General features: G+C 36.0%; 1 protein-coding gene across 1 annotated transcript in view; it reads left to right on the top strand.

Annotated features, from left to right (window-relative positions):
• The window catches only part of LOC145688824 (uncharacterized), a 176202-nt gene extending 154574 nt beyond the window's left edge, over nucleotides 1–21628 (top strand). The window contains exons 3-5 of the mRNA XM_081762995.1: nucleotides 8905–9034; nucleotides 17723–17812; nucleotides 19682–21628. Of these exons, the coding sequence (XP_081619121.1) occupies nucleotides 8905–9034; nucleotides 17723–17812; nucleotides 19682–19941 (480 nt within the window). The 3' untranslated portion in view covers nucleotides 19942–21628. The remainder of the gene's footprint in view (nucleotides 1–8904; nucleotides 9035–17722; nucleotides 17813–19681) is intronic.
• The last annotated feature ends 3679 nt before the right edge of the window (nucleotides 21629–25307 follow it).

The raw sequence follows: 25307 nt of genomic DNA on the forward strand, positions 1-25307 counted from the left end.
AATGAAAGTAAGTGGTGGCTGGTCTTTAAAATTAGTGTGGAAAGATAAGTAAAGAATCTGGCATAATTTAGAAAAATCTATCGTAATTCAGGCGCGTGTTTGGTATCATTGATTGTCTCAAATGTAGTAACCCCGAAGTAGGTTTTGCTTCGAGAAAGATGGATTCTCTGTTGTATATCAGATATATAGTCTCAAGTTGGAACAGTATTCTCTATGACAGTATATCTGTTGAAATAAGTTATTTCGAGTGTATGACTGGAATTAAGAACTATTTTGAACCAGTTCGACTTGTTTCTAGTTAAGGCTAGGTAAATCAATCCCCAGATAGAGAAATAGATTACTCTTATGTTATTTCTTAGCAGGGTGGAAAAAAATCATGATTTTTTAAAAAAAATCATTTTTGTTGATATGTTTATTTAAATCGATTTTTTTGACTTAAATCAAATCTTTCTCCTTGTATAATACAAGTCGCGAACTGAAGAAAAAGCATTAGGAATTAGTATTTAATGCTAATTACGCCATTAAGTGAAAGTATTGGGGTTGAATTTTGAATTATCCCCAATCGTTAATCTATATCAATCCCATACACTGTTTTTAACCCTTTTAAATTATGGCTCTTTTTAAAGGTAAATTATAGACTTCCAGTCAAGCAGCTACAGCATCATCCCTATTTATCCTAGGATCATGGTACATACATCACTCTCTTTAGAATAGAATAGTTTTTCAAACGGTAATATTCACATTTCCCTATCATGTCCCTGAAGCGGGAAATTTTGAGAGTAATCGGAGTTTTTAATTTTTTTTTTTTTAATTTTGATCCCCTCTGGACTCCCCTGTGTTAATGCACAGATCTCAAAATCACCTGGGAAATACTAAGGGGTGTACTAAATGTGTTTACGAAATTTCAAGCTTCTATCTTGAGTAGTAAGGGTGAGGAAACTATTTAACAATGAGCTAAGAACATTCCCACAATACCCCAGATGACCCAGATGTAATATAAAAATTTCCTCAGACATCCCTATTTATTGTAGGATCATGATTTGTGCATTATTCTCATAAGAATAAAACAAATTTTCAAACGGTACCCTTCACATGTCTCCATCATGTATCTGGGGCGGGTAAATCACAAGAAAAGGAATTTTCTGTTAGAAATATCCTTTTTTTTAAATTTTTACCTCTGTGGACCCCTCCCCCTGTCTTAAGGCAGAGATCTGAAACAAATCTGAAAAATACTGAGGAGTGCACTGAATAAATGTGCAAAATTTCAATCTTGTAGGTGCAAAAGTAAGCCCGCGAAAAACAATATTCCCCAAATACCCCAGATTTTCGTATAAAACAGGATCTCAGGCAACGGTTTTCTGAGACATCCCTATTTATCCTAGAAGCATAGTATGTACATCATTTTCTTCAGAATGGAACAGCCTTTCAAACGGTACCATTCATATGTCTCCATCTGAGGCGGGAAAATCACGAAGAAAGCTATTTTTGTTAAAAATATCTTTCTTTTTTAAACATTTTTGCCCTCTGGACCTCGCTGTTTCCACGCACAGATCTGAATACATCTGAAAATTATTAAGGGGTGCACTGAACGAGTGTCCAAAATTTCAGTCTTCTGAATGCAAAATGTAGCCCGCTAAATAATAATAATAATAATAATAATAATAATAATAATAATAATAATAATAATAATAATAATAATAATAATAATAATACGCATAAAAAATATCTTTTTAAATTTATATCACACACTATGCCTCAACGCAGAAAGGCGTGAAAGCATATGTAACCTGTTCTAAAATGCCTCCAGTCTTTAAAAAAACGAAGTAAAAAGCCTTATTTTTACTTTTTTAAATCGAATAATGAAGATTCTACCCTATCACCTAAAACTAGGTGATATAATTTAAAAGGTTAAGCATTAAGGAAAAAGTACAACAACGTTTATCAAAATGACACTCTTTCTCAATAGCTACTGATATTTGGCAGGGGCCTATTTTTAAAAACTCAGAACTAGCTTGCGGCATGAAATACATAAATTTCGCCTAAAGTTATAAAATTAACAAAAAATAAAATAAAATAAAATAAAAATTGGAAAGGGGATAGGACCCCTCTAAATACGTCCTATTATCTGGGAACAAACAAACAGATGCGCACAAAAAAGATTTTTCGTCTTAAATGTCGATGGTGATTTCCCCGTTGGAATTGTTAACGATTTTAAAACCCAAACCCAATGTTACGAAAAGAATAAAGCAGGATTGATTGCTCCGTTACCTGTTCAAAACGGGATTTTCCCTAATCATCCTCTGCATAACACTTGTTTTCATATAATACTGTACATTTGAATCTCATTGTATTATGATTATTAACTTTCATAGTCGAAATAACAGAACAGAAACGGGATTTTACTTATTTTCACTTTAAATTAATTTATTTCGTAATTCGATTTAAATCAACGATTTTTTTTTTTTTAAATGAAGTGATTTAAATCTTGATTTAAATCACACTGATTTAAATCGTGACTTAAATCACACTGATTTAAATTGTGATTTAAATCAGACTTATTAAAATCAATTCACCCTGTTTCTTAGCAGGGTACATCTAACATTTTCACGGGTGACAGTGTCTGTTTATGGATATTGACATTTCCACGTTTATTTAAGATTGCTAGCAATACCTGGTTTCCATAGTATTGGAGGAAGTCGTAGGGATTTTAGAGTGAGAGCCTTATTTGAAACTTGAGCAAGGAGGTTCAAATACTTTTTTCTTAACCGCAGTCTGACTGCATTCAACTGAGTGCGAACTTAAAGAATACTGGACTCAGTTTTTGGTGCGAGAACTTGACGACTGTTTTTGTAGAAACTTAACCTCAAACGAAGATTCTGCTGAAGGCACTTCACTTCTCTGGTGAGAGGAATTTTCTTATATTCAACTAACTCAATCCTATAAGTAACAAAATTAGCCTTTTTGATGGAAAGTCTGTTTATAGACCATTCCATGTTTAGGACTTTAGGCCAGACAGCTTTCTGATTAATGAAATTGTCTTTAAGATGTTGAGGGAGTTGATGTAAGAAAACACATGTCCTGCTCTTTCATGATTAAAGCACAACTTAGCTGCGTTAGAGAAAATCGGTTAGAAGTGGTTTTATGAAGGCTTAAGTAGGCGACTTCACTCCGGACTGAAAAGTTGGTCTGTTATTTCATGACAGTTAACTTAAAGAAACTCTTCTCAAATCAGAGTACCATTCTTAAGCACCAAAATATCCTGTATGGACTGTAGAAATGCTTTATTTATCAAAATTTCCCTAAACGTGTGGTGTGTACTGCTCTGTGCTTGTTAATTACCCTACACAAACTTACCGAGCCGTTCAAACTTTTTACAGGTAAAGAAGTACTATTAAATATCATTGGGCGCCGTCCACCTTTCTACTGATGTCGGACGTCGTAGGCTGGGCAGACTGGTAAAACAGGACAGACAGCGAACTGTGGCGGAACAAACATCAGACTTTTTAAAGCTGGGCAAAGTACAAGTGTATCTGAACACACGGTGCACCGAACACTCCCAACGATGGGCCTCCGCAACCGACGACCCATCTATGTGCGAATGTTCACAAAACGACATCGGCAACTACGACTGAAATGAACATGTCACCATCGCCACTGGATCTTGGCACAGTGGCAGAGCGCTGCATTGTCTGATGAATCCCGATACCTTCTTCATCATGACGATGGGAGGGTACCAATCCGTCGTGTTGCAAGAGAATAACGCCTTGACATCTGTACTGCGGGACGGAGACAAGCTGGCGGCGGATTAATTAAGCTCTGGGGAGCATTCACGTGAGCATCCATGTGTCTAGTGGAGTTTGAGTAAGGCACCATGACGCCGAGGGGTATCGCACACTGCTTGCAAACTACGTACAGCCCTTCATGACGACCATGTTTCCCAACGGTAGTGGAATTTTTTGACAAGATAATGCACCATGTCACAAGGCCAGGAGTAGTGGAGTGATTCGAGGAACATAGGGACGAGTTCCAAATGATGTGCTGGCCCTCCAACTCGCCCGATCTGAACCAAATCGAACGCATCTGGGATGTGATTGAACGTGACGTTAGAGCGCATAATCCCCTCCCCGGAATTTACGGTAATTAGGTGACCTGTGTGTGCACATGTGGTCCAATTCTCTCCAGCGACCTACCAAGGATCATTGCGTGCATGCCAAGACGAGTCGCCTTTGTTATCCTTGTCAAAAGTGGACATACTGACAATTAGGTAGATAGTCATAATGTTCTGGTTGATGTATGCGTATATTTTAACTCCTATATTTTGTCTCGACTCGAATTTCGAGACGTCTCGACTCGGATTCGAGTCGAGACAGAACATGTCGAGTCGAGACTCGAGTCGAGACAGAAACATATTTTCGAGTCGAGACAGCATTTTCTCGAGACGAGTCGAGACAGGCTTAAATCTCGACTCGACTCGACTCGTGCGCATCTCTAATTCTATGTGACCATAAACGTTCATTAGTTAAATAACAGCTCTCTACGAGAACGTTAATCCGTGCCGACTTGACGACAAAGTCATGAAATGGCGTTTCCACATTATAATATAATTTAGAATCTCCAACCGTGATAACGGAGAAACTAAAAGAGACAGAAAAACGAAACTTTGCACGATGTAACTAGACAAAGGGGGACATCTGTTCGTGTATTGGCAAAATGCTCTGGATGAACCGTGTTGCCAACCGAAGACAAAGTTGTGTTTTTGGAAATGGAATGACCTAAATTGAATATCATCATTGGAAGCAGCAATGAAAATAAAGATAAAAGAGATAGTAAAGACAAATCAGTGTTGCAAACTTTTCGAGAAATAACGTGTAGTATGTGTTGGCGCACTCAGGGAGTGAGGTACTAACGTTTTGTATACCTTAAATCAGATATTGACAAGAATTGTGTGCGTTGACTCTAAGTCTAGAAGCATCCGCTGAACAGTGTTGTCATCATCAGAAGGGAGAAATTGAGTTTGGAAGAGATACAGTAACTCGGAAAAGGTCACTAGTACTGTATGGTTTAAAACCCATAATGCAAGGCAGGTAGCCAAGGAAGAAGTGGATAAGGAAAAAGCGGTTTATGGGATAGAAGAAGCACTTCAGGAAGTAAAAGATGAAGAAGATAGGAACAGAATTCGGAGGAAACTAGTAAATATTGTAAATAACAAATCAAGAAGACAAAGAGGCAATCTGAATGACAAAGAGAAAATAGGAATGAAAAGGATGAGAACGAAAAAGGACATAGTGAAACAGGCAGACAGAGGGTGTGCTATAGTTGTGGTGGATAAAGTATGGTATGAAGAAAAGTTTGGAGATCTAAAAGACGAAACATACGAAGATGTGACGGATAACGAACAAGAAGAAGAGATAAAGAAAAAGATTATAGAGGACTGCAAAAAGAAAGGGTTCAAGAAGTTAATGAGAGAAGAAGGAAAATTCCCTAGGATGAAGGGATTTCCAAAAATCCACAAAGAAGTAGTGAAGTTGAGGCCAGTGCTTAACTGCAGGAATAATATGTTAGAACTAGTTGGAGAAAAAGCTTAAGAGAATAGCCGAGGCAGTGAGAGAAGGACAGGAAAGTAGGAGAGTAGAGAATACGCAAGAGGCTAAGAGGGTGATAGATAGATTAGGAAGTAGAAAGGAGAGCACAGTTACAACGATACGTTGTATACTTTGTATATTTACTACTTGTAAATTTTTGGGGCGTAGAGTATTTTTTATATGTACTAGACTGATTATGCCATTCGAAGAAGAAAAAGAAAAAGAAATATGTTATATATAATTATATAAGATCGATAAAAAGAAAGATGTTTATATGTTTATTTGTGTATGTTTTAAATAATATGACTTTGGATATGCTGTTGTCAAGGGGCGACCAGAATCATGAGGTAAATAAATGGATGAATAGCAGCAGAGGAGTTATCATTTTCTTAAGGCTCAATAATAATCATAAAGAACCAGAATAGTAAATTTTATCGTCTTACATTGTTATTTAGCTCGGATGTTAAGGGTATGTTCCCGAGCCTTAAGAGAAAAGAAATTTTGAGAATAATAGAAGAGGAAATGGGTAAAAAAAGAGAATAGAAAACTGGGACAGTAAGAAAGTAAGAAAAGGATTAGAGGTATTGTGGGAGAATGGATACTGTATAATCAGAGATAGGGTTGTTAAAATGAAGGAAGGACTTAATATAGAATCTTGTTTGAGTCCAGTACTGTCAGATATAATAATGAATCGATGGGAGAAGGTGACGATAGAAAGAGGAGGAGAAAGACTGCTCCTTTTTTGACAGAGTTTATTACATCCTAGTACCAAAAAGATTCTGCAGCGGGAGTGTATTGCCACAAACGAAGTGATGTGGATGAGGGTACAAAGAAGAATTTCATAAAAAGCATGGAGGAAAGAAAAGGAGACCTAAACACAAATGAAGAACAGAGGAAAAGGGATTTAAAGAAGTTCTGGACACAACTAAGGAGAAGTGGATACAACAAAGAGGATAGGATGATAAGAAACATAGCAAGAGAGAGGGAGAAAGAGGAAGAAGACAAGAACAAAAAATGGTTTGAAGAGAAAGCCTAGGCAAAGAAACAGAGAAGATAAAGGGAATGCTTCGGAAAACAGGAATAAGAACGTAAAGGAAAGGAGGAAGCAGAATAATTGAACTGGTCAGGAAAACCAAGAATAAAGCAATAGCAGACAAAGACGAACAGGGGGTAATATATACAGTAGGATGCGCAGAGTGTAACAAAATTTACATAGGAGAAACAAAGAAGATGGAAGAAAGGCTTAAACAGCACAAGGATGATGTAAGATTGAAAAGGGATAACAATGAGATTATATATGAACATCAGAAAGAGACAAACCAGAGAATAGAATGGGAAGGAGGTCATAGAAGTAGAGAAGAGAACTTTGGTGAGAAAATGGAAAGAAGCCAGGGAGTTTATTAAGGCAGGAGACAAGGTGATGAATTGGAATGCAGGATTCTCGATAAATAAAGAGTGGGAGAAGATTCTGCTTAAAGAAAAAGAAATGAAAAGGAAGAAGAAAGAAAGAGAAAAACTAATAAGAAAATATGGATAATTAAAGGCAGAATGTATCCAGGGAGGAAAAAAGTAAAATTTTAATTGGACACATGTGCAGCTAAAAAGTGAAAGTGAAAACCACACAAGTGTTGCTTGTAATGAAGGGGCGGAGCCTAATTAAATGTTGATCTCCAGAGAGTATAAGGGGTGACCAACTCCCAAACAACCAAAAGGAGTGGTAGTCTGATGAAGACACAGTTATTGTGTCGAAACTGTTACGTGATTGTGTGTTTTGTTACATATTATCACATAACCTTGCTCAGTGCATTGTTGTGTTTTAGTACAAAATGGAAACAAGGCCTGATAGAATAGTTATGTGAATCTCCTACTTACTGTATTTGATTTGTTAAACAAAATTGCTTTGAAGTGATTTCTTGCAGAGACTGACGTTTAATGTTTTCATGTTGAGATATGTAATTTGATTTCGCTTTTTAAAACTTTTTTTTAAAAGTTTATCTAAACTGGGAAATTATTTATACAAGGTAATTTGAACATGTGAATAGATTTAATAATACTAACAAATGCATTAAGAGTTATTTTTTTTTTTTTTTTTTTACACTTGGTAAATCAACCTGATTGAATTTTTGGCTTATATCTTCATTGAAAGGAAGTTCTACCTTTTGTTTAGAAAAGTGCCTAAATTTTTGGATTTGAAATTCAAAACCTAAATTTCTACTTGCAAGTGACAATTAGTGATGAAAAAAATCTTTGTGTGGTAAGTTATTCATTGCACAACCACACCCCAGGGTATGGGTTTGATGTATTTTGGTACACAGATTCCAAATTTCAAAACTCCAAAACGATCAACCGCGCCGCTAATTCTTTTTTTATGGGTGAAAAAACTTTAGCGAATTTTGATACGTAAGACAGTAGGTGCGTTTTTCGACCATAAAACAAAATTGAAAAGGTTGATTGTATTGGGGTTTCGAAATTTGGATTCTGCCTAACAAAATACATCGAATACATACGCTGGGCTTCAGTGCACGGAACTTTTAAACTTTTATTGTGTGTGTGTGTGTGTGTGTGTGGTTGTGAATGGATGCTGGTGCTACAAATAAGAATACTTGCAATGGAAAAGAAAAATAATTATTATCGTTAGAGTCATAAAAATCTACTAAAATACTGATTTTGGGTAATACTTGACTGTATATCCAGGGTATTTATTCGTTAAAACGAACACCTATATAATTTTTTTGGACAAAAGAACCAATATATTTTAGGCAAAAATTTTCTTGTACGCCTTATATCTGGAGAACTTCAAATAGTGCAGCCAAACACAAACTATCACTTAACTCAGTATGATGTGCTTATTCCGTAACAAAAAGAAAAAATAAAAAAAGAGAAAAGAAAGAAAAGAAAAAGAAATCTCGTTTTAGGGGCCGTTCAAAAATTTTGTGGCCTCTGATCCAAAAACTAACATGACAATCTAGTTGGCAAATATGACAATCTCTTGATGCATTCTTTTTGGATCATTGCTTAAATTCTTGGCCAAGATCGCAATCTTTTGATCCACTTTTTGGAATAATTCCTAAAATTCTTGTTATATAACTATTCATCTCTAATACACGGAGTCAAATCCGTGTCAAATGTTACTGCATTCTAACCACTAGATTTTATCAAGGTGAAAAATCAGAGACTAAGAAAGGGTGAAATACTCTATATACTTAGTTGTAGATAATTATAGTGAAAGATTCCAGAGCTTCCAGGTGAATACTCATTTGAATCTTGTTTCCTTCAATGCAATAAATTGACTTTCTTCTTATTTATTTATTTATTTTTTCAGCTGTGTTCATATGCACAAGCTTGGGCAAACCACTTAGCTCATACCAATACTTTCTACTATCGGAATGACAGGGAAGTTGGACAGAATCTTTTCTGCCGGCCTGTAAACTCCATACAGACTGATGTTTCAGGTAAGAATTTAAGATAATTTTTTTTAAGTAAAGTTAACTTATTTATGAATCAATCATTTTCGGATGAAAAGAGGAGACAATCCGTATTATTCTTGTTGGGATATTTAGGAATAATGTTTTGTAAAATTAAGATACTTTAATTAGTCGAACATGGTGTTCGTTGTTGTTATTTTCAACAGATAAACCACGTTGTGATATAAGTTGTAAGTTCAAGTTGTCGATGTTTGTGTAGGTGCTTGATAGTGGCAAAATATACGTTATGTAGCTTAATAGGAAAGAATCAAAAAGGAGTTTACAACTTCGAAAACCCATATTGATTTTTTCATTTATTTTACAGCCGTTGTTTTGGTGTCAATTTGTAGTAAAATACATCAAGTTTTGACTCACGTAGTACACTAGTTCAGAAACAAGTCACCGCAAGCGTTAGCAGCAGTTGCAGCAAAGATGATTGCCTTTAGTGTCCCAAGCATGCTAGCTGTGCGTTTTGGTTTGAAGAATCCTTGTCTGTGACAACTGTGAAACGTAAATTTCGTACAAAGTATGGTAAAAATCCTCGCAGTATTCGTACTATTTGCCAGTGGCATAAGTGTTTTATTGAAACTGGATGTTCGAATGTTGGTAAGACAGAACAAATCTTCAGGTCGTCCCTGTACCACGTGTGAAGACGTTGTAGAGCAAGTGAGATAATGTTTTGTGAAGAGACCTACCTACAAAATCAATCCAGCGTGCTTCTCGACAGCTTGTCGTCCCACTCATGACAATTTGGCGTGTGTTGAGAAAACGGTTGCATCTCAAACCATACAAATTACAAATGATGCAAGAATTAAAAGACACACCTGATTTGCTGCAGCGGGTTTTTCAAGAAATCGACTACAGATGTAATATGTACCGCATCACCAATTGCAAATACATTGAATCCCTTTAGGTATAAGGTAAAAAGCTTGATCTATTTTGCTACAAAATAACACCAAAACAATGTCTGTAAGCTAAATAAATAAATAAATATGAGTTTTCGAAGTTGTTTTCAAAGGTTCTTTCTGATACACTGTATAAGATTCCTATGATATTCCGTTGATGATAGGGCCGCAGTGGCTCAATGGTAGAGCGTTCACCTCTGGTGCTTGGGGTCCCGGGTTCGATCCCAGCCCCCGCCAAGTGAACTTTGTGGTGGACAAACACCGTGTGCGTGGGTTTTCTCGGGGTTCTCCCGTTTCCTCCCACTTTCTTCATTCCACCATTTCATTCATTACTCATCATCACCGTCTCCTTTAGCCTAGCCGGCATAATCGTGGGACGTAAAACTCAAAGATTTCATTTCATTTTTTTTCCGTTGATGATAAATGTGATTTGAATAAACAGGAAGAAGCTGAGTGATACTTAGTGAACAGTGAAAGTAGCAGGGACTAAAGATTTATACTAAGTTGACTCTTAGTAAAGTTCATGTTGGCTAACCGTTGTAATCTAGAAAATATTAGGTGTTTTATTCAAATGATGAAGGTTCGCAAAGCCAAAACTGAACATCGTTACCATTTTAGTACTAACAACCTAAGATACCTTCTAATTAAATACTAAACCAATCACAGACTGGCATGAAAGTTCTTATGGGCCTGAGCCGCTCCAACGCCATCTGCTAGCAACCGGGTGAACTATGTCCAGCCTAGCGAGCAACACATAGTCAATGTGCTGCGTAGCCAAGGATGTTATAAATAGAGGATCTGCCCATATGCATTTTCATCCTATTAAACCGATGAAGCCAAAAACAACCGAGCATCGGCACGTCTGATTGGCTACTCTCGTTTCCGCCATGATTGTTGGCTCAAAACATTGCGGTCCTATTGGACGGAGTGAGCAGAGTAGGGGTGGCAAAACTGTGACGTATGGCTTCAAGATTTTGTTGTAAGGGCATATCCTCTATAAGATCCTTGTGCGTATCCCTAACAGGCATATCAGAAGCTTTCAAGATCCTATAAGGGGCGTAAATAAGGGCCCCGCAGACCCTGCATTGCGGCGGGCCCCAAGTCATCAGGGGACCTCCAAATCGTGAAGTGAGACGTAGAGAAGAAGCCCCACTCCACAGTGTCTGCGGGAGGGTCCCCGAGTCTTTAGTTACGCCACTGGACCCTATACCTTATAATCATATTCTACAACTCTCTGCTCCTGAACCCTGTCAAATACATCCAGCTGCTAATGTGATATTGCCATATTTGTTAGCATTGATAATTTAGGGGTAGCCTTGGAGGTACTAGTATATATTCCCCCCGGAGCCATATCTCTGATCGTGTTCCATGATCACCAGTATATTTGCAGCACTACTTTTCATCCCCTGTGTAATTAACCTGCATAAACAATTCGTGGTAATTAGAACACAATACCGTTGTAACAAGAGTTGCATGTTCGTTGACGCTCAATGTTGCTTTGAAATGAAAGAAAAATATTTTCTTGTGTCCACCGGATGTTGTAAATATTTTTGTATTCAAACAGTTTCATTCTTTGTACAGTTTAATTAAATCGAGATCCTTGGAGACAAAACCTCTGTTATAGATAAAGTAACAAAAAAAAACCTATGTTATTCAAATGATTTTCATTCGAGAAATGGAAATAGATGCCAATGTTGAATTTAACCTTTCCTTAATCGAAAATGGTAAACGTTTGAAAATCAGTCAGCAAGACCTTGAAGACCATAAAATAAGAGAAATTTAGAGTTGCTCACTTGTATAGGATTTATATGAAGCTAATTGCAAAAATTTGTTTTGGTGACATTGCGGTTGAATTGGGAGAGATAGGATAATGGGGAATTGGGAGAGATAGGATAAAGGGGAATTGAGAGAGAGAGGATAATGGGGAATTGGCACGATCAGCAGATCTCAATCTCACGTAATAGAACATTTTAAAACATGAGAGAATTCTAAAATTGTCGGAGAGGACAAAACTTAAAAAGCTCCTCGGTTGGAAAAAGTGATAAAAAATAACATGTTGGACGTCTTAGAAGAATGTTAAAAATGGTAGCTGACCAAGCGGATCCAGTTTTCTACTAAAATACAATAATTAATAGTCCTCAAATTCGTTCTGGTCTTATATAAACTAACTAGCCCTTGGCTAGCTGGGGCCTCCGCTCCCCGGCCCCCGTCTTTGCTCGGCCTACGGCCTCGCATCTCTTACGTATCAGCCTTTACTTCAACAGTAAATTTCGTGCATTTGTTCTTCATATTTTCTTAATTTACCCAGCTGGAAGCTTTGCCCGCACACCCTCGCCTTTGCTCGGCTTATCTCGCACCTCTTAAATCTACAGTTCTACAGAATTTCAAATTTCTTTTCCTATTTCAACTATCTAAAAGTTAAGATTTTGTATCCCAAGAAAACACCTATTTAAATAACATGGGGATTTCATCATCCGTTTTAGACCCCTTAAAAATTAAAAATATTCACTTTTGGCAATTTTCCTGTAGATTAGTCCTGGAAAGATACAATCATGTCAAATTTCAACTTTCACATTAACCGAAAGTACCTCTTTAATTTATGTCAGTTTATGTAGTTTTATATATAGTTAAGATGTATAGAAGGTTGATCCTTCTCTATGTATCCGATTTTGATGTCTCACTTACCTTAGGAAAAAATGGGACCACCATCGGTTGCCTTCGATGTGAACACTATGCGTATTAGCAATAGCCCTACACGTTAACTTCCGTTGTAGGAGGCTCTGTTGAAGTACAGGAGCAGAAATATTATGCCACTCTTTCTGCCACCCTTTCCAGAGGCCACGAACAGTTATAACATGGCGTGATGCAAGTGCTCTTATCAATAGGCTAAACCCTCAAAATCCATGGGACTGGCATCAGGTGACTCCACTGATATGTTCTGAAAGGGGCCGATATGTGCCGCCGCTTTTTGCAGAAATCTCGATAAAGAACGGGATGTATGTGATGAGGCCTTATCCATATTCATACACAGTCTTGATTTATTGCATTTTCATACAAACGCGGCAGATTATCTGTATAAATTGGTGTGAGGATATGTTGCTGATAAGATGCAAAGTTGATTTTGCAGTTTTTAGGCTCCTGCCGAGTCTTGTTTTCATAGTAGTATCCCGCGAGAACCAGAAATCACTTCGAGAAACTTGCTTTGCACTGACAGGTGAAGTCAGGATGGGTTTTTTGCGTGGAGTGTACTTTAAGGCTCGAATTTTGCCACAATCTGATAAGTACATCCATGCCCCATGGCAACAAACTTCCACTTTTCCTCGGATAGATTGCGTTCGTAGAGGCGCCTGCAGTGGCCTTTTCCTACCTCCGATGGGCCACAGTAAGGACATGTCCACGACTTTTAAATACCATCCGAAGCTTTAATTTGCCACATAGGTTGCGGTTCACAGTTGACTGTATCACGTGCAATCGCCATGCCATCATACGTTGTGTAGGAAGGTTTTCCTGCAAGGCCACTCCGCGCAACTTTTGATTTACAGATGGATTCACAACAGTACGTGCTCACTATCTACTCCCTTTACAGGGTGAATAAAGTGCTGGAACGTCATGACAATTAATTATGTTTTTGACGTTCGTTGATCCCAATACACATTTATTTTCTCTACACTGTGAAAACTTGGAGTGGAAAAGTGTGACGACATAGCCTTTCCAAAACCTGTTCACTTTGGGAGCCGTGATACACACATCATATGCACGCGAACTTGGCGCAATACTAGATGTCTTTGGTTCATTCCTGCTTTTTGAATTATTCGGATTGGTCTATTCTGTGAGCAGGGGTGAAGACTTAAAATCGGGCACACATGGACGGATTAACCTTTTGAACACAATAAAGGCATACAGAGGTAAGTCTATGCGTGATAGTTTTGTCTGGTTCTTTTCAAGACCTTCTATAATTTGGATAGAAAAAACTATGAACTATGTATATAAACTATGAACACATTCAGGTAACACTGTTCAACAAATTTTGATCGAAAGTATGTAAAGTCTTTGAAATTGCGATTTTTACATTCATTTAAGCATAATATGAAAGGAAATGATAATAGAAGAATTTTCTTAGCTCAGGTTGTGAAAAAAAAAAACGCCCTCGTACAACAGTAGCTGTATATATACAAATGTATTAATATTTATAGAACATTTAAGCAAAATCCTTGTAAAAACCTACATTTCACTTTATTTTATCTATTTCACTGTGATGTGATAGGCTGGGGAGTTAAGAAGTACCCTAACCTATAGCTTTCTATACCCTTGTACTTCCTTTTTCAAAATTGCGCAAATACCAGTTTCACAGCGATACAGAAAATAAAGTAACCGTGGTCAAGTTAAACATTAACAATTCCGTAATAAAAATCAGTATTAACATCAAAACATGAAAAATATGTACAAATACCTTTTTGTGCAAGAACTATACTGCAATGTAGACAAAAGTTTCAAGTGATCCCTTGTACAGGATTATGTTTATTTTATTTTGAGCGTCTTCGCTTGGCTTGCCTTTTGTAGGTTACATCTGAAGCATCCCTTGCAATAGTCCAACAGTAGTCGGCCAATATGTTAGAACTCCACTTTCCCTCATATCTCTTCTCCATGGCTGCAATATCTTGATGGAAACACTTACTGCTCCACAATCTTCGGGAAAGAAGTCTAGATGTGAATGAAGAAAGTGGAGTTTCAGAGACATATTGCAACCAAGATTTTCGCAGCACAATAACAACTTTGCTACCAGTTGTTTGTAATTTGTTGCTCGGTGTCTTCCCAAGAACTGTGAACACTCTTCAAGCTTTCCCACGCAGCTTTCTCCTCACCTTGGAGAATTTCGTCGAACTTGTGATCTTTGAATAGTTGCCTAATCTGTGGCGCTATGAAAACACCCTCTTTAACTTTGGCATCACTTAATCGAGGGAATTGTCCTCTTAGGTACTTATAGGCCTCATCTTTTTGGTTCATGCTCTTAACAAAACTTTTCATAAGACTTTTAATATGTAGAGGGGGAAGCAAAATTCGGTTACGATCTACAGTGGTTCATGCTGCACATTTTTCACTCCCGGCTGAAGAGTTTCTCTGGTACTCCAATCACTTTTGCGGTAATGAGATCCACGATCTCTACTGTCCCATTCACATATAAAGCAACAATACTTTGTATACCCTAACTGCATACCTAGCAGCAGTGCTATTACTTTAAGGTCACCACAAATGAGCCACTGAAAATCGTAATATTTAATGGCTTGAAGTAAACGTTTCAAGTTTTCATAAGATTCTTTCATATGAACTGCGTAACCTACAGGAATTGAAGGAAGTTCATTTCCAATATGTAAAAGCACTGCCTTTAAACTCACCTTGGACGAATCTATAAAGAGCCTCCACTCCGTAGGTTCGTAATTAATTTTACGTGCCCTCATGAGACCATTTACATGCCACATGCCACATGCCACAAGTGTGTCTTCCATAGTAAAAAATGAAGTGAACCTCTTCTCCCTATTCCGATACACTGAAATATTTACTTTTTCCTGCAATAAATTCCATTGCTTTAAGCGTGACGCTAAAATTTCGGCTTTGCTTTTCGAGAGGTCCAAGTCTCTGATTAGATCACTTAGTTCCTCTTGAGTAAGTCTATGTGGTTCACATGTAGGTTCTTCTACAACAAACGTAGGATCCTTCGAAGTACTTGATTCAGGAGCTTCAACTTCTTGATCATCAGAAAAAAGATCGTATTCTTTAGGTGAGTCAGGAACAGGTAGTTCTTCTCCATGTGGAACAGGGCGCATTGCAGAAGGAATGTTAGGATAGATCAAGGCCCGCTTCTTCTTCGTGGAAATTCCCTTCTTGACGGAAGGAACCATATAAAAATAACAGTCTCTGATGTGGTCGCTTGGCTCCCTCCAAATCATGGGCACTGCAAAAGGCATTGAGCGCCCCTTCCCATTAATCCAATTTCTTAGATTGCTGGCACAAGTGTTGCACACAATGTGGGGTGCCCAAGATTTATCTTGGTCTCCAATTTTACAACCAAAGTAATATTGATAGGCTTTTCTTATTAGTGGTGTTATAGTCTGCTTTTGTGAGGAAAATGTCACTTCCCCACACACGTAGCAGAAGCTATCCGCACTGTTTACACAATTTCGCGGCATTTTTGTTTATTGAAATCCTCAAAATGTCACTTGAAATAGTTCCGACAACTATTTAAAAATATACATTCGAAATACCAGTATTTTTGCGTACTTGTAGTTGTATTTTTATGTCCTGCACTACACAAACGTCACACCCAAAACGCTGATAACTGCACTAAGCCTGTCTTTTCTAACAATAGCAGAACACTACTGAGATAAGGAACACAATGGAACCAAGCGTTCATATAGTTTCTCCAGTGTTGCCGGATCAGTGTAACATTTTACCCCAAACGAAGCGAATATATTTATTTTTAAAGCGTTATTATGAGATATGCCTGTAAAACGAAAAGTAGAGCTAATATTCGAAAATAACTTTCAAATTTGTGATCAGCACCACAAAATCAATAAGAATTAGCTGATTTTGTTCAATTTAGATTTTCGTTGTTGAACAGTGTAATAGGTCAGTATGATTTGCTGAGCTCTGCACATGAATCTATGCGCCGAAATGTGAACGAGCGGCCGAAAGTGTTGTCAATGGAATATATTAAACCTCACTACAGTACACTACAATGCAAATGTATAGTATTTAGAGGCATTCGGAATTTAAAACTTGTCTTTCGTTAAATATTGTTATTGTGAAACGCCTAGTAACAGTGAACTGGGTTTCTCTCTCATCTTTCTGTAGTTAAAATAGTGCTTTTAGCTAGTGTTGTCATCAGTAAGTGGTAACCACCGAATAACAAAGTTGTATGGAGGAAAGATCAGTACATTATCCAAGGATGCCATATGCAAAAGAGGGAACGATGTTCAGCAAAGCTACATCTATGGTGTTTAAATTAAGGCTTCTCTAGAACGAGTTCAATAATGTGCTCACTAGGTGATAGCTGCCGAATACATTGTTGTATAGAAGAGCAGTACATCATCCAAGGTGCCACGTCCAGGAAAGGAAACAATGCTCAGCAAAGCTACACCTATGATGTTAGAGTTAAGGTCAGGCCCGTATCCACGGGGGGCTATGGTGGACCGCCCCCCCTAAATTTTCACTGCCCCCCTTAAAAGTTTCACGGTAGGCTTGCAAATGAACTATAATATGGTGATGAACTATAATATGGTTGGATCGGCCCCCCTAACTTCTACCGCCCCCCTACATTTTTGGGCTGGCTATCGGCCTGGTTAAAGTTTCTCTAGAATGCCAGCCAAGTCGCATGCCAATGATCGATGAGAGGGATGCGTGAACACAGAAGTTTGTACAAGGCCGTGCAATGAAGCAAAATATGCTTTCAGCGACGCGGCAGAAATTCTTGAGTTGGGCTTATTACTTAATCAGAGACGTACGCAGGGGGTGGGTCCTGGGGGTCCGGACCCCCGGAAATTCGACTATTTTTGTAAATTTAGCCGAATTGTAGGGGCAATTTCAGGAATTTTAATATAAAAACCCTCATATCGAGTTTGGACCCCTCCCGAAATAAATTCCTGCGTACGCTACGTACCTAATATATAGTATTCGTACCTTCTAATTATACTGAAAACTGCTCAATTTTGAGTTGAAACATATATTTTCGTGTTACCTATATATCTAAACAAAATTCTTTTATTTCGTCTTCCAGGGCAAGAAGCAGTATCTTACTGGTACAGTGCTGTCAGACAGTACAACTATCTCAAGGAACCTGACGTTCTTCATGCGAATGTCAATGCAGGTAAGAGAAGAAACACGATAAATTACGAATAAGGTATAAGAAGTAGTGAGTTTAATAACAAGACAGAATTTATTTTGATAAAGTTTGCAACACAAGAGCTCGCTTTGAAAGAAATCACATTTTATTTTTTCCATAAAAGTATAAATTATTTCATACCTTTTAACGATAAATATTAAAATGCAATTATATTTGTAAAACTGAGAACCACAGAGGATTATCTCCACTTTTATGGAAATGGAGAAATCAAGAATTAAATTTCGTCTTCAAACAGCGACTATATAGCTTACTACATATTTCCTCTAAAATTAGAAGAAAGTATTGGCAAACGCTTCGCTACTTTATCGGTGTATAATTACATCGATATGCAAAACTAGAAATAAGAATATTATCACAATAAACTTTCCAAAAGACAATAAAGAGGATCTCGCGTAACTTACATATACGGGATATAGCTACCTACCGTTACCCGTTAAAATGTTAGTGGATTGACTCCGTTATCGAACTCGGCCGAGATAATCGCTCTAGAAATTTAGAAAATTGCTTTCATTCAAAATTTACCGAGTGGAGTAACGGATAGACGGAAATATTAATAGAACAATCATATAAGTCCGATTTGAATTATCCTAATGAGCACTGATTATTATTAACAGTCAGTGGCGTACACAGAAAAGTACATATCGTTTCAGGACGCGCAGAATTCTTGCAAGGGCGCCCATAACGGGGGCAAGGTGGGGCGCTTGCTCCCCCTAAGAGGAAATTGTACTTGAGAATATCGAAAACCCAATAGAATTTTTACATTAGTTACAGCAGAATTTGAAACTATATTTGAAACGTCGCTTGTACTTGACCCCCCTTGGAAACCACAACATTGGCGCCCTTGAATTCTTGTATTCATATTTTAATTTGGTAGAAACTTTATTTATGCATATCTTGCAGAAACAGGTTAAAAACCCGGAAACTTCTTTGTGTACGCCATTGTTACTAGTGATCATTATTTTTGTATTAATTATTATTATTTAATCATCAGCATAAACGACCCAAGTGAAAAACTGAAATTTCAACAGGAATTGTACAAGCTACAAATGTTTCATAGCATTGTTGTACAGTACAAGTGCGTTAGATAGCACTTACAAGTTAGCGCCATGCGTTCTTGCTAGCAAGAATTCATAACTAAAGAAAGTGAGATAGCAAGAAATGTTTTTTTTTTTTTTTTTTTTTTTTTTTTTTTTATAAATTCAACTACCAAAAATAGGTAGCCCATATACCCGACCTTTTTTCCCTCTTGAAACCGAAATTATTGCGTAAATCCAGCTTCACAATTGAATTTTATAAGTTGCAACGAAACTTAAAAGTTTTTTTTTTTTTTTTTTTTTTTTACGAACTTACGAGTAATATTGTAGACCTTTTTGTAGAGCAATCTGGTGCATGAGGTCCCTGATTCCAGGGGCGTCATTTCGTACTTCGCTTGAGGGGGGCAAGAGCACCACTGACATAAAATTGTCACGTTTTGTACTAGTATATTTGTATTCATAGAGAATCTATTAAATAATATGTATTTCTCAAACCCTTGGGGAGGAAATTGCCCCCTCCTGCCCTTGCTAAATGATGCCCTTGCCTGGTTCGATCCCAGCTTAGGACAAGTGGGTTTTGTGGTGGACAAACACTTCGTAGGTGGATTTTCTCGCAGTTCTCACGTTTCCTCCCATTTTATTCATTCCACCATTTCATTTATTTTCATAGTCACTGTCTTCTTTAGCCTACACGGCATAAATCGTGGGACGTAAAACTGAAAGATTTTAATCTTTGTAGACCTTATATTATACTAATTTCTTGTAGTGTACACACAAATTAATGTCTTTGTCTTTGCAGGGCATTTCACTCAAATGGTGTGGATTGGCACGCGAGAATTTGGTGTGGGGAAAGCCAGAAGTCGTGGTGGAAAGGTGCTGGTTGTAGCTAATTATCGTCCAGTTGGGAATATCACAGGAATGTTCCAGGAGAATGTGCTACCCCCTGTCTGCTTAAGAGAAGACGAAGAGATGACTAGTGGATGTGACAGTGTTAGTGATAGCATGGGCGGCTCTTCTCGTGGCGAATCGACTTCACGAAGTACTGAGTACGGAGTATAGAATACGCTGGCAACCAAGTTTCTCACATCCTTACGCACGTTGATCAAAGGAATGGCTGTGAACGCGAACAAATTCACGAAATTAAAGTACAAATCAAAAAGTTACTTTATTCAATCATGAATCTCCGATTTCTTTTTCTACTGCAAGTTCTTCCAATTTTTACGATTTTTAATTCTTTTTTATTAATCTATTGTTTCGATTCTACTTTGTGATTTTATTGTATTACTGTCTTCTAACTGTTTTTAAATTAAATAAGCTAATTTGTTACTAAAATAGTTTTTAATATAAAAAGTACAAAGAGTTTCCAGAAAGTCATAAAAATGTAACGTTTAATCCTTGTTAACTTAACACTAACTTTTTTTTTGTTTGTAAGAAAGAGGCAATTGTAAATTTACTCCAGTGATATTTGAACTGTAAGAATTATTGTCTTTTTTACATGCTTAAGAAACAGGAAGTCTCACCAAGCATGTATAGACTATTCGCTCAGTGTAGTAAGTTCGCAATATTTGTTACTATTTCATAAATATAACATTGGACTTAAATGGGTTAAATGCAAAAACGATTATAACAATTGAAAAGCGGTTTTTACAAGGTTTGAGTTCTCTTTACCTTACTTCTTCTATTGCACCACATTTTGTTATTAATACTTACGAGTAATGTGATACAGATATGCATAATATGTCATAAAATGACAAAGCTATATCCTCGTATAATGTCTAAAATCTTAAGGTAGCCTTCACACTAGGATCCTGCGAGCCGCTTGCCTGAGCTGGAGCTACTAGTTTTACATTGTCTTAAATGTACGCCTTCACACATGTGCTTCGGTGCAAGTGAGCCGCGGCTCTGAGCTGCTATGAAGATCACCCTGCCAGTAGCTGGCTCGAGCTGTCTGCTGGCGGGGAAGGAAATAACACGCAGTCTTATGAGAGCCCTTCACACGTGAACGTGAACTCAAATGGAATGGAGAGAAGTACATATATTTCATGTTCACAGTACAGGTTCACATGAGTGGCTCACAAGATCCTAGTGTGAAGGCAGCCTAAATATCCTCACGCACCACCGGTATAGAAAGCAGAAAGTGTCCAGTATGAACTACTGAGAAAAACGAACAGAAAGCATCCGAAAATTAGTGGTTAAGGAAAACGACAGAGAAAATAAGCTGAATGGTACGGAAAATCAATAAGAAATTGTTAAGAATTGTAAGGAACAAAATGAAAATATTAGATATGATCAAAACAAGAAAACATATTGATTAGAACACTTTCTGAGAGGAACTATGTTCTGAGGAAAGTGATAAAAAGCACGATGGAAAGAAAATGAAGGAAAGCAAGAAGAAGACACTATGAAAGGACCAAAGTGAATGGAATCCCAGTTTGTGCAGTTTGTAGCAAGTTACCTGAAAAAACATTTATGTCGCCTCTGGTGCATGGGGTCCCAGATTCGATCCTCGGACAAGTAAGTTTGTGATGGACAACATCGTGCTCGTGGATTTTCTCGCGGTACTTCCGTTTCCTCCGACTTTCTCATTCCACCAATTCTTCCATCATCATTCACTTGTTTTTACAATCGTCTCCATTAGCCTAACAGGCATAATCGTGGGACGTTAAACTGGAAAATTTCAAAACATTAATGATAATGATGATAAGATCCATGATAAAAAGACTTACTGGAAATTCTTTGCAAATATAATTTAATTACTAATTATAAGATTCAAATTTATTTCTTTACTCGTTTCTCTCTATATGTAATACAATTCATACATTTAACTCTAACGATTTGTTTGCTTAAAAATATCACATTGAAAAGTAATATATAAGAATGATTAATATATTAATAATTATTGGTTTATATATAACCTCATTTATATATAATATGCTCAAATAATTTTAACCTTTTTTGTGTATGTACTTTTTAAAAAAAAATATAGCCTACTGCTTTAGAATTAAGATAATGTTGTTACTTCATGCACAAAAGCTATTCTAACCTAATTTGTGCCTAATATATTTTAATTAATAGAATTCTTAACATAGAAAATATAGATAGTTATTAAACCTAGTATTTAAATCATAAATGATTTATAAATAGATATGTGATAAAAGGAACACCAACTAATAACAATAGTAGTAGATTTAGTTTTATTTGAATGTCGTTTTCACAGGGTATTGCTAGCTAATAACTAGTTAATTACAGTTTCCTGTTATTTAGCATTGATGACCAATCTTAGTCTGATATTCATTGGTCTATGGATTATATTACACATAATGGGATTTTCGAATTTGATCGACTCGCCGCTAAGTACATTGCGTGGTCTGGTATTTAATTTCGACTAATTGGTCGCTAAATATATTGTCCACTTTTCTGACTGCTATTGTTGTACAGATGACATCCAACCACAAATGTAGCCGTTTGTAATTTCCTTCAATATCAATATTGTAGCTTCAACACTTTTTTTTTTTTTTGCGTGGGGAGTGCCTTAAGTTTCAATCATGAACTTTACATGGTAAAGTCCGATAGGTTTTATTAGTTTGCCACGTTAAAAAAAAATTCCAGGAGATTGCAGTAAATAAGCTTTGTTAACTTATATTGTTTAAAAAAATCGTTAGCAAATAAGTGACCCAAAATATTTCATGGAGGCCTAGTAAAAACATCAAATTTACGTAAGACTGAGAAGTGTGTATAATGTATTGTTTAAAAAAATAATAATAATGCAAGTAATTTAACGTAAATTTACGATTTCTTCAGTTCCATTAGATTAAGACTATTGGCACTGAAACAGTAATATTAAATAAAGTTTACATCTTAATTCATCATGACAAAGCACCAATACAAAGATATTACATAAAATTGACATCTCAATTTATCGTTACAAAACATAAAATCAAGGGTACTAAATAAAATCAATACCTTAACGCGTCGTTACGGAGTACAAGAACAAAAACATTGTGTGAAATTAACATTTTAATTTCTCGTTATCGGGCATAAAAATTAAACCATTAAATAAAGCTGGCATTTTAATGTATCGTTACAGATCATGAAAACAAAGACATTAAATAAAGTTGGCATCTTAAATTATCGTTACATGGCATGAAAACAAAGACATTAAATAAAATTTGTTTCTTAATTCATCGTTATATGGCATGAAAACAAAGACATTAAATAAAATCTGTATCTTAATTCATCGTTACATGGCATGAAAACAAAGACATTAAATAAAATTTGTATCTTAATGCATCCTTACATGGCATGAAAACAAAGATATTAAATAAAATTGCCATCTTTATTCATCGTTATAGAGCACACACATGCAAAGAATAGACAAACAGATCTACAATTAAGGCAAAATAAAAGACTCCGAAAATGTTAACACCTTTCAAGAGATTCGGTATTTTTTTCGAGAATCTATAATTAAAAATAACTTTAAAGCAGCGGATTATGACTGCGTAAATATTTGCAGGTGGTATTAAACTTTAAAGATAATACAAATATTACAGAATAACTGGTAACCATAGTCGGTTATGTTAAAAACATCACACAGAAGATACTTAGTACGTGATAGTACATTACAGTGAAGTTAAATAAAGTTTATATCCTCCGTTCATCATTACAAAGCACAGAAATAAAGATACCTCAAACTGACATCTCAATTTAGTATTACAGTATACAAAAACAAAGATATTCAATAAAATCAACACTTTTAACCCGTTGTTACAAATCACAATAAGAAGAACATGAAATCCAACGTAAAATTGACATCTTAATTATTCGTTACAGATCATACAAAGCAATAGCATCAAATTATATCGGCATCTCAATTCATTTGTTACAAAGCATGAAAACAAGGGTGTTTCATAAAATTGGCATCTTAAATCATCGTTACATGACATGAAAACAGACATTTCAATATGATGCTGTAATGAAGTAATTATTCACCCATCTACTAGGAATACCACGTCCTTAAAGCAAAGAATGAAGTTGTCATTTTTAAACCTCCAATTTGCTGTTTCTTGAGAATGCCGCTTGAGTTGTTTTGAATAAACATTTATATTACATGTTATAATTATTTTATGGATAGGAACATTATAGGTTTAGTTTTGATATGTGTGTTATGAAGAAAAATAAGTTTGCTTGGAAAATTTTTCAAAGTTGAAAATGAGTTGAATCCAAAATGTTACAAGTTCTTTCCGAAGTTAAACCACTTTAATTCTATAAGACACAATTAGCAAATTTCTTTCCGAAGTTAAACCACTTTAATTCTATAAGACACAATTAGCAAATTTCTTTCCGAAGTTAAACCACTTTAATTCTATAAGACACAATTAGCAAATTTCTTTCCGAAGTTAAACCACTTTAATTCTATAAGACACAATTAGCAAATTTCTTTCCCAAGTTAAACCACTTTAATTCTATAAGAAACAATTAACAAATTTCTTTCCCAAGTTAAACCACTTTAATTCTATAAGAAACAATTAACAAATTTCTTTCCGAAGTTAAACCACTTTAATTCTATAAGACACAATTAGCAAATTTCTTTCCGAAGTTAAACCACTCTAATTCTATAAGACACAATTAGCAAATTTCTTTCCGAAGTTAAACCACTTTAATTCTATAAGACACAATTAGCAAATTTAACAGTTCTGAAAAACATTAAATATAATATTTGTAATTTCCAAGTTTATGTCATTTACTACTATCTAACGTTGGTTGGTGTTTCTTTTCAATGGTTTTGAAAAGCATTTAAAAAAACTATGCGAGAAACAATTATAATAACATACTTTTCAATATTTTTGTCTAAATTTTAGTATTCGTTAACAAAAGCAAGTTATTTCTAACAAAATAAAAGGTTTATTTTCTTTCACCACAATGTTGATATAGATAAAACAGTGATAAAAAAATATATAGTATGGATAATGAACTAGCACACCATCTTTCAGTTTCAAATTGAACTGCGGAGCAGATTATGCCATAATGAATCACCTACGTTTCCTATCCACGAAATACTACATTGTATTTGCAAAGCTAAAGCAGGTAACATAAGAATTTTATGCATTCTTAACTGTCATTTTGCGGTTGTAATAATGCATAAAACATACAAACATTAATTAAGAAATGTCATTTTGTGTATGCCACTGAGAATACGCATTTTCAGGATTGATTCTCACTTGTATTGCATTAGTCTATAAGGCATAATCATGGATAGTAAACTAAAGAAATATTTATTTACTTATGTACTTACTATATTTATTTACAGCTGTTAGTCTACAGTCTACTGAAGTTTGCTTAAGGTTTAAGACATTAGAAATACAAATTATAAAGTGAATTATATTGATCTTAGCAGCACAGTCAGTAGGTCCAACAATGGGAAATTG

The sequence above is a fragment of the Thermobia domestica genome, chromosome 7 (assembly GCF_964235325.1).
Source record: "Thermobia domestica chromosome 7, izTheDome1.hap1.1, whole genome shotgun sequence".
In the NCBI taxonomy this organism is placed as follows: Eukaryota; Metazoa; Arthropoda; class Insecta; order Zygentoma; family Lepismatidae; genus Thermobia; species Thermobia domestica.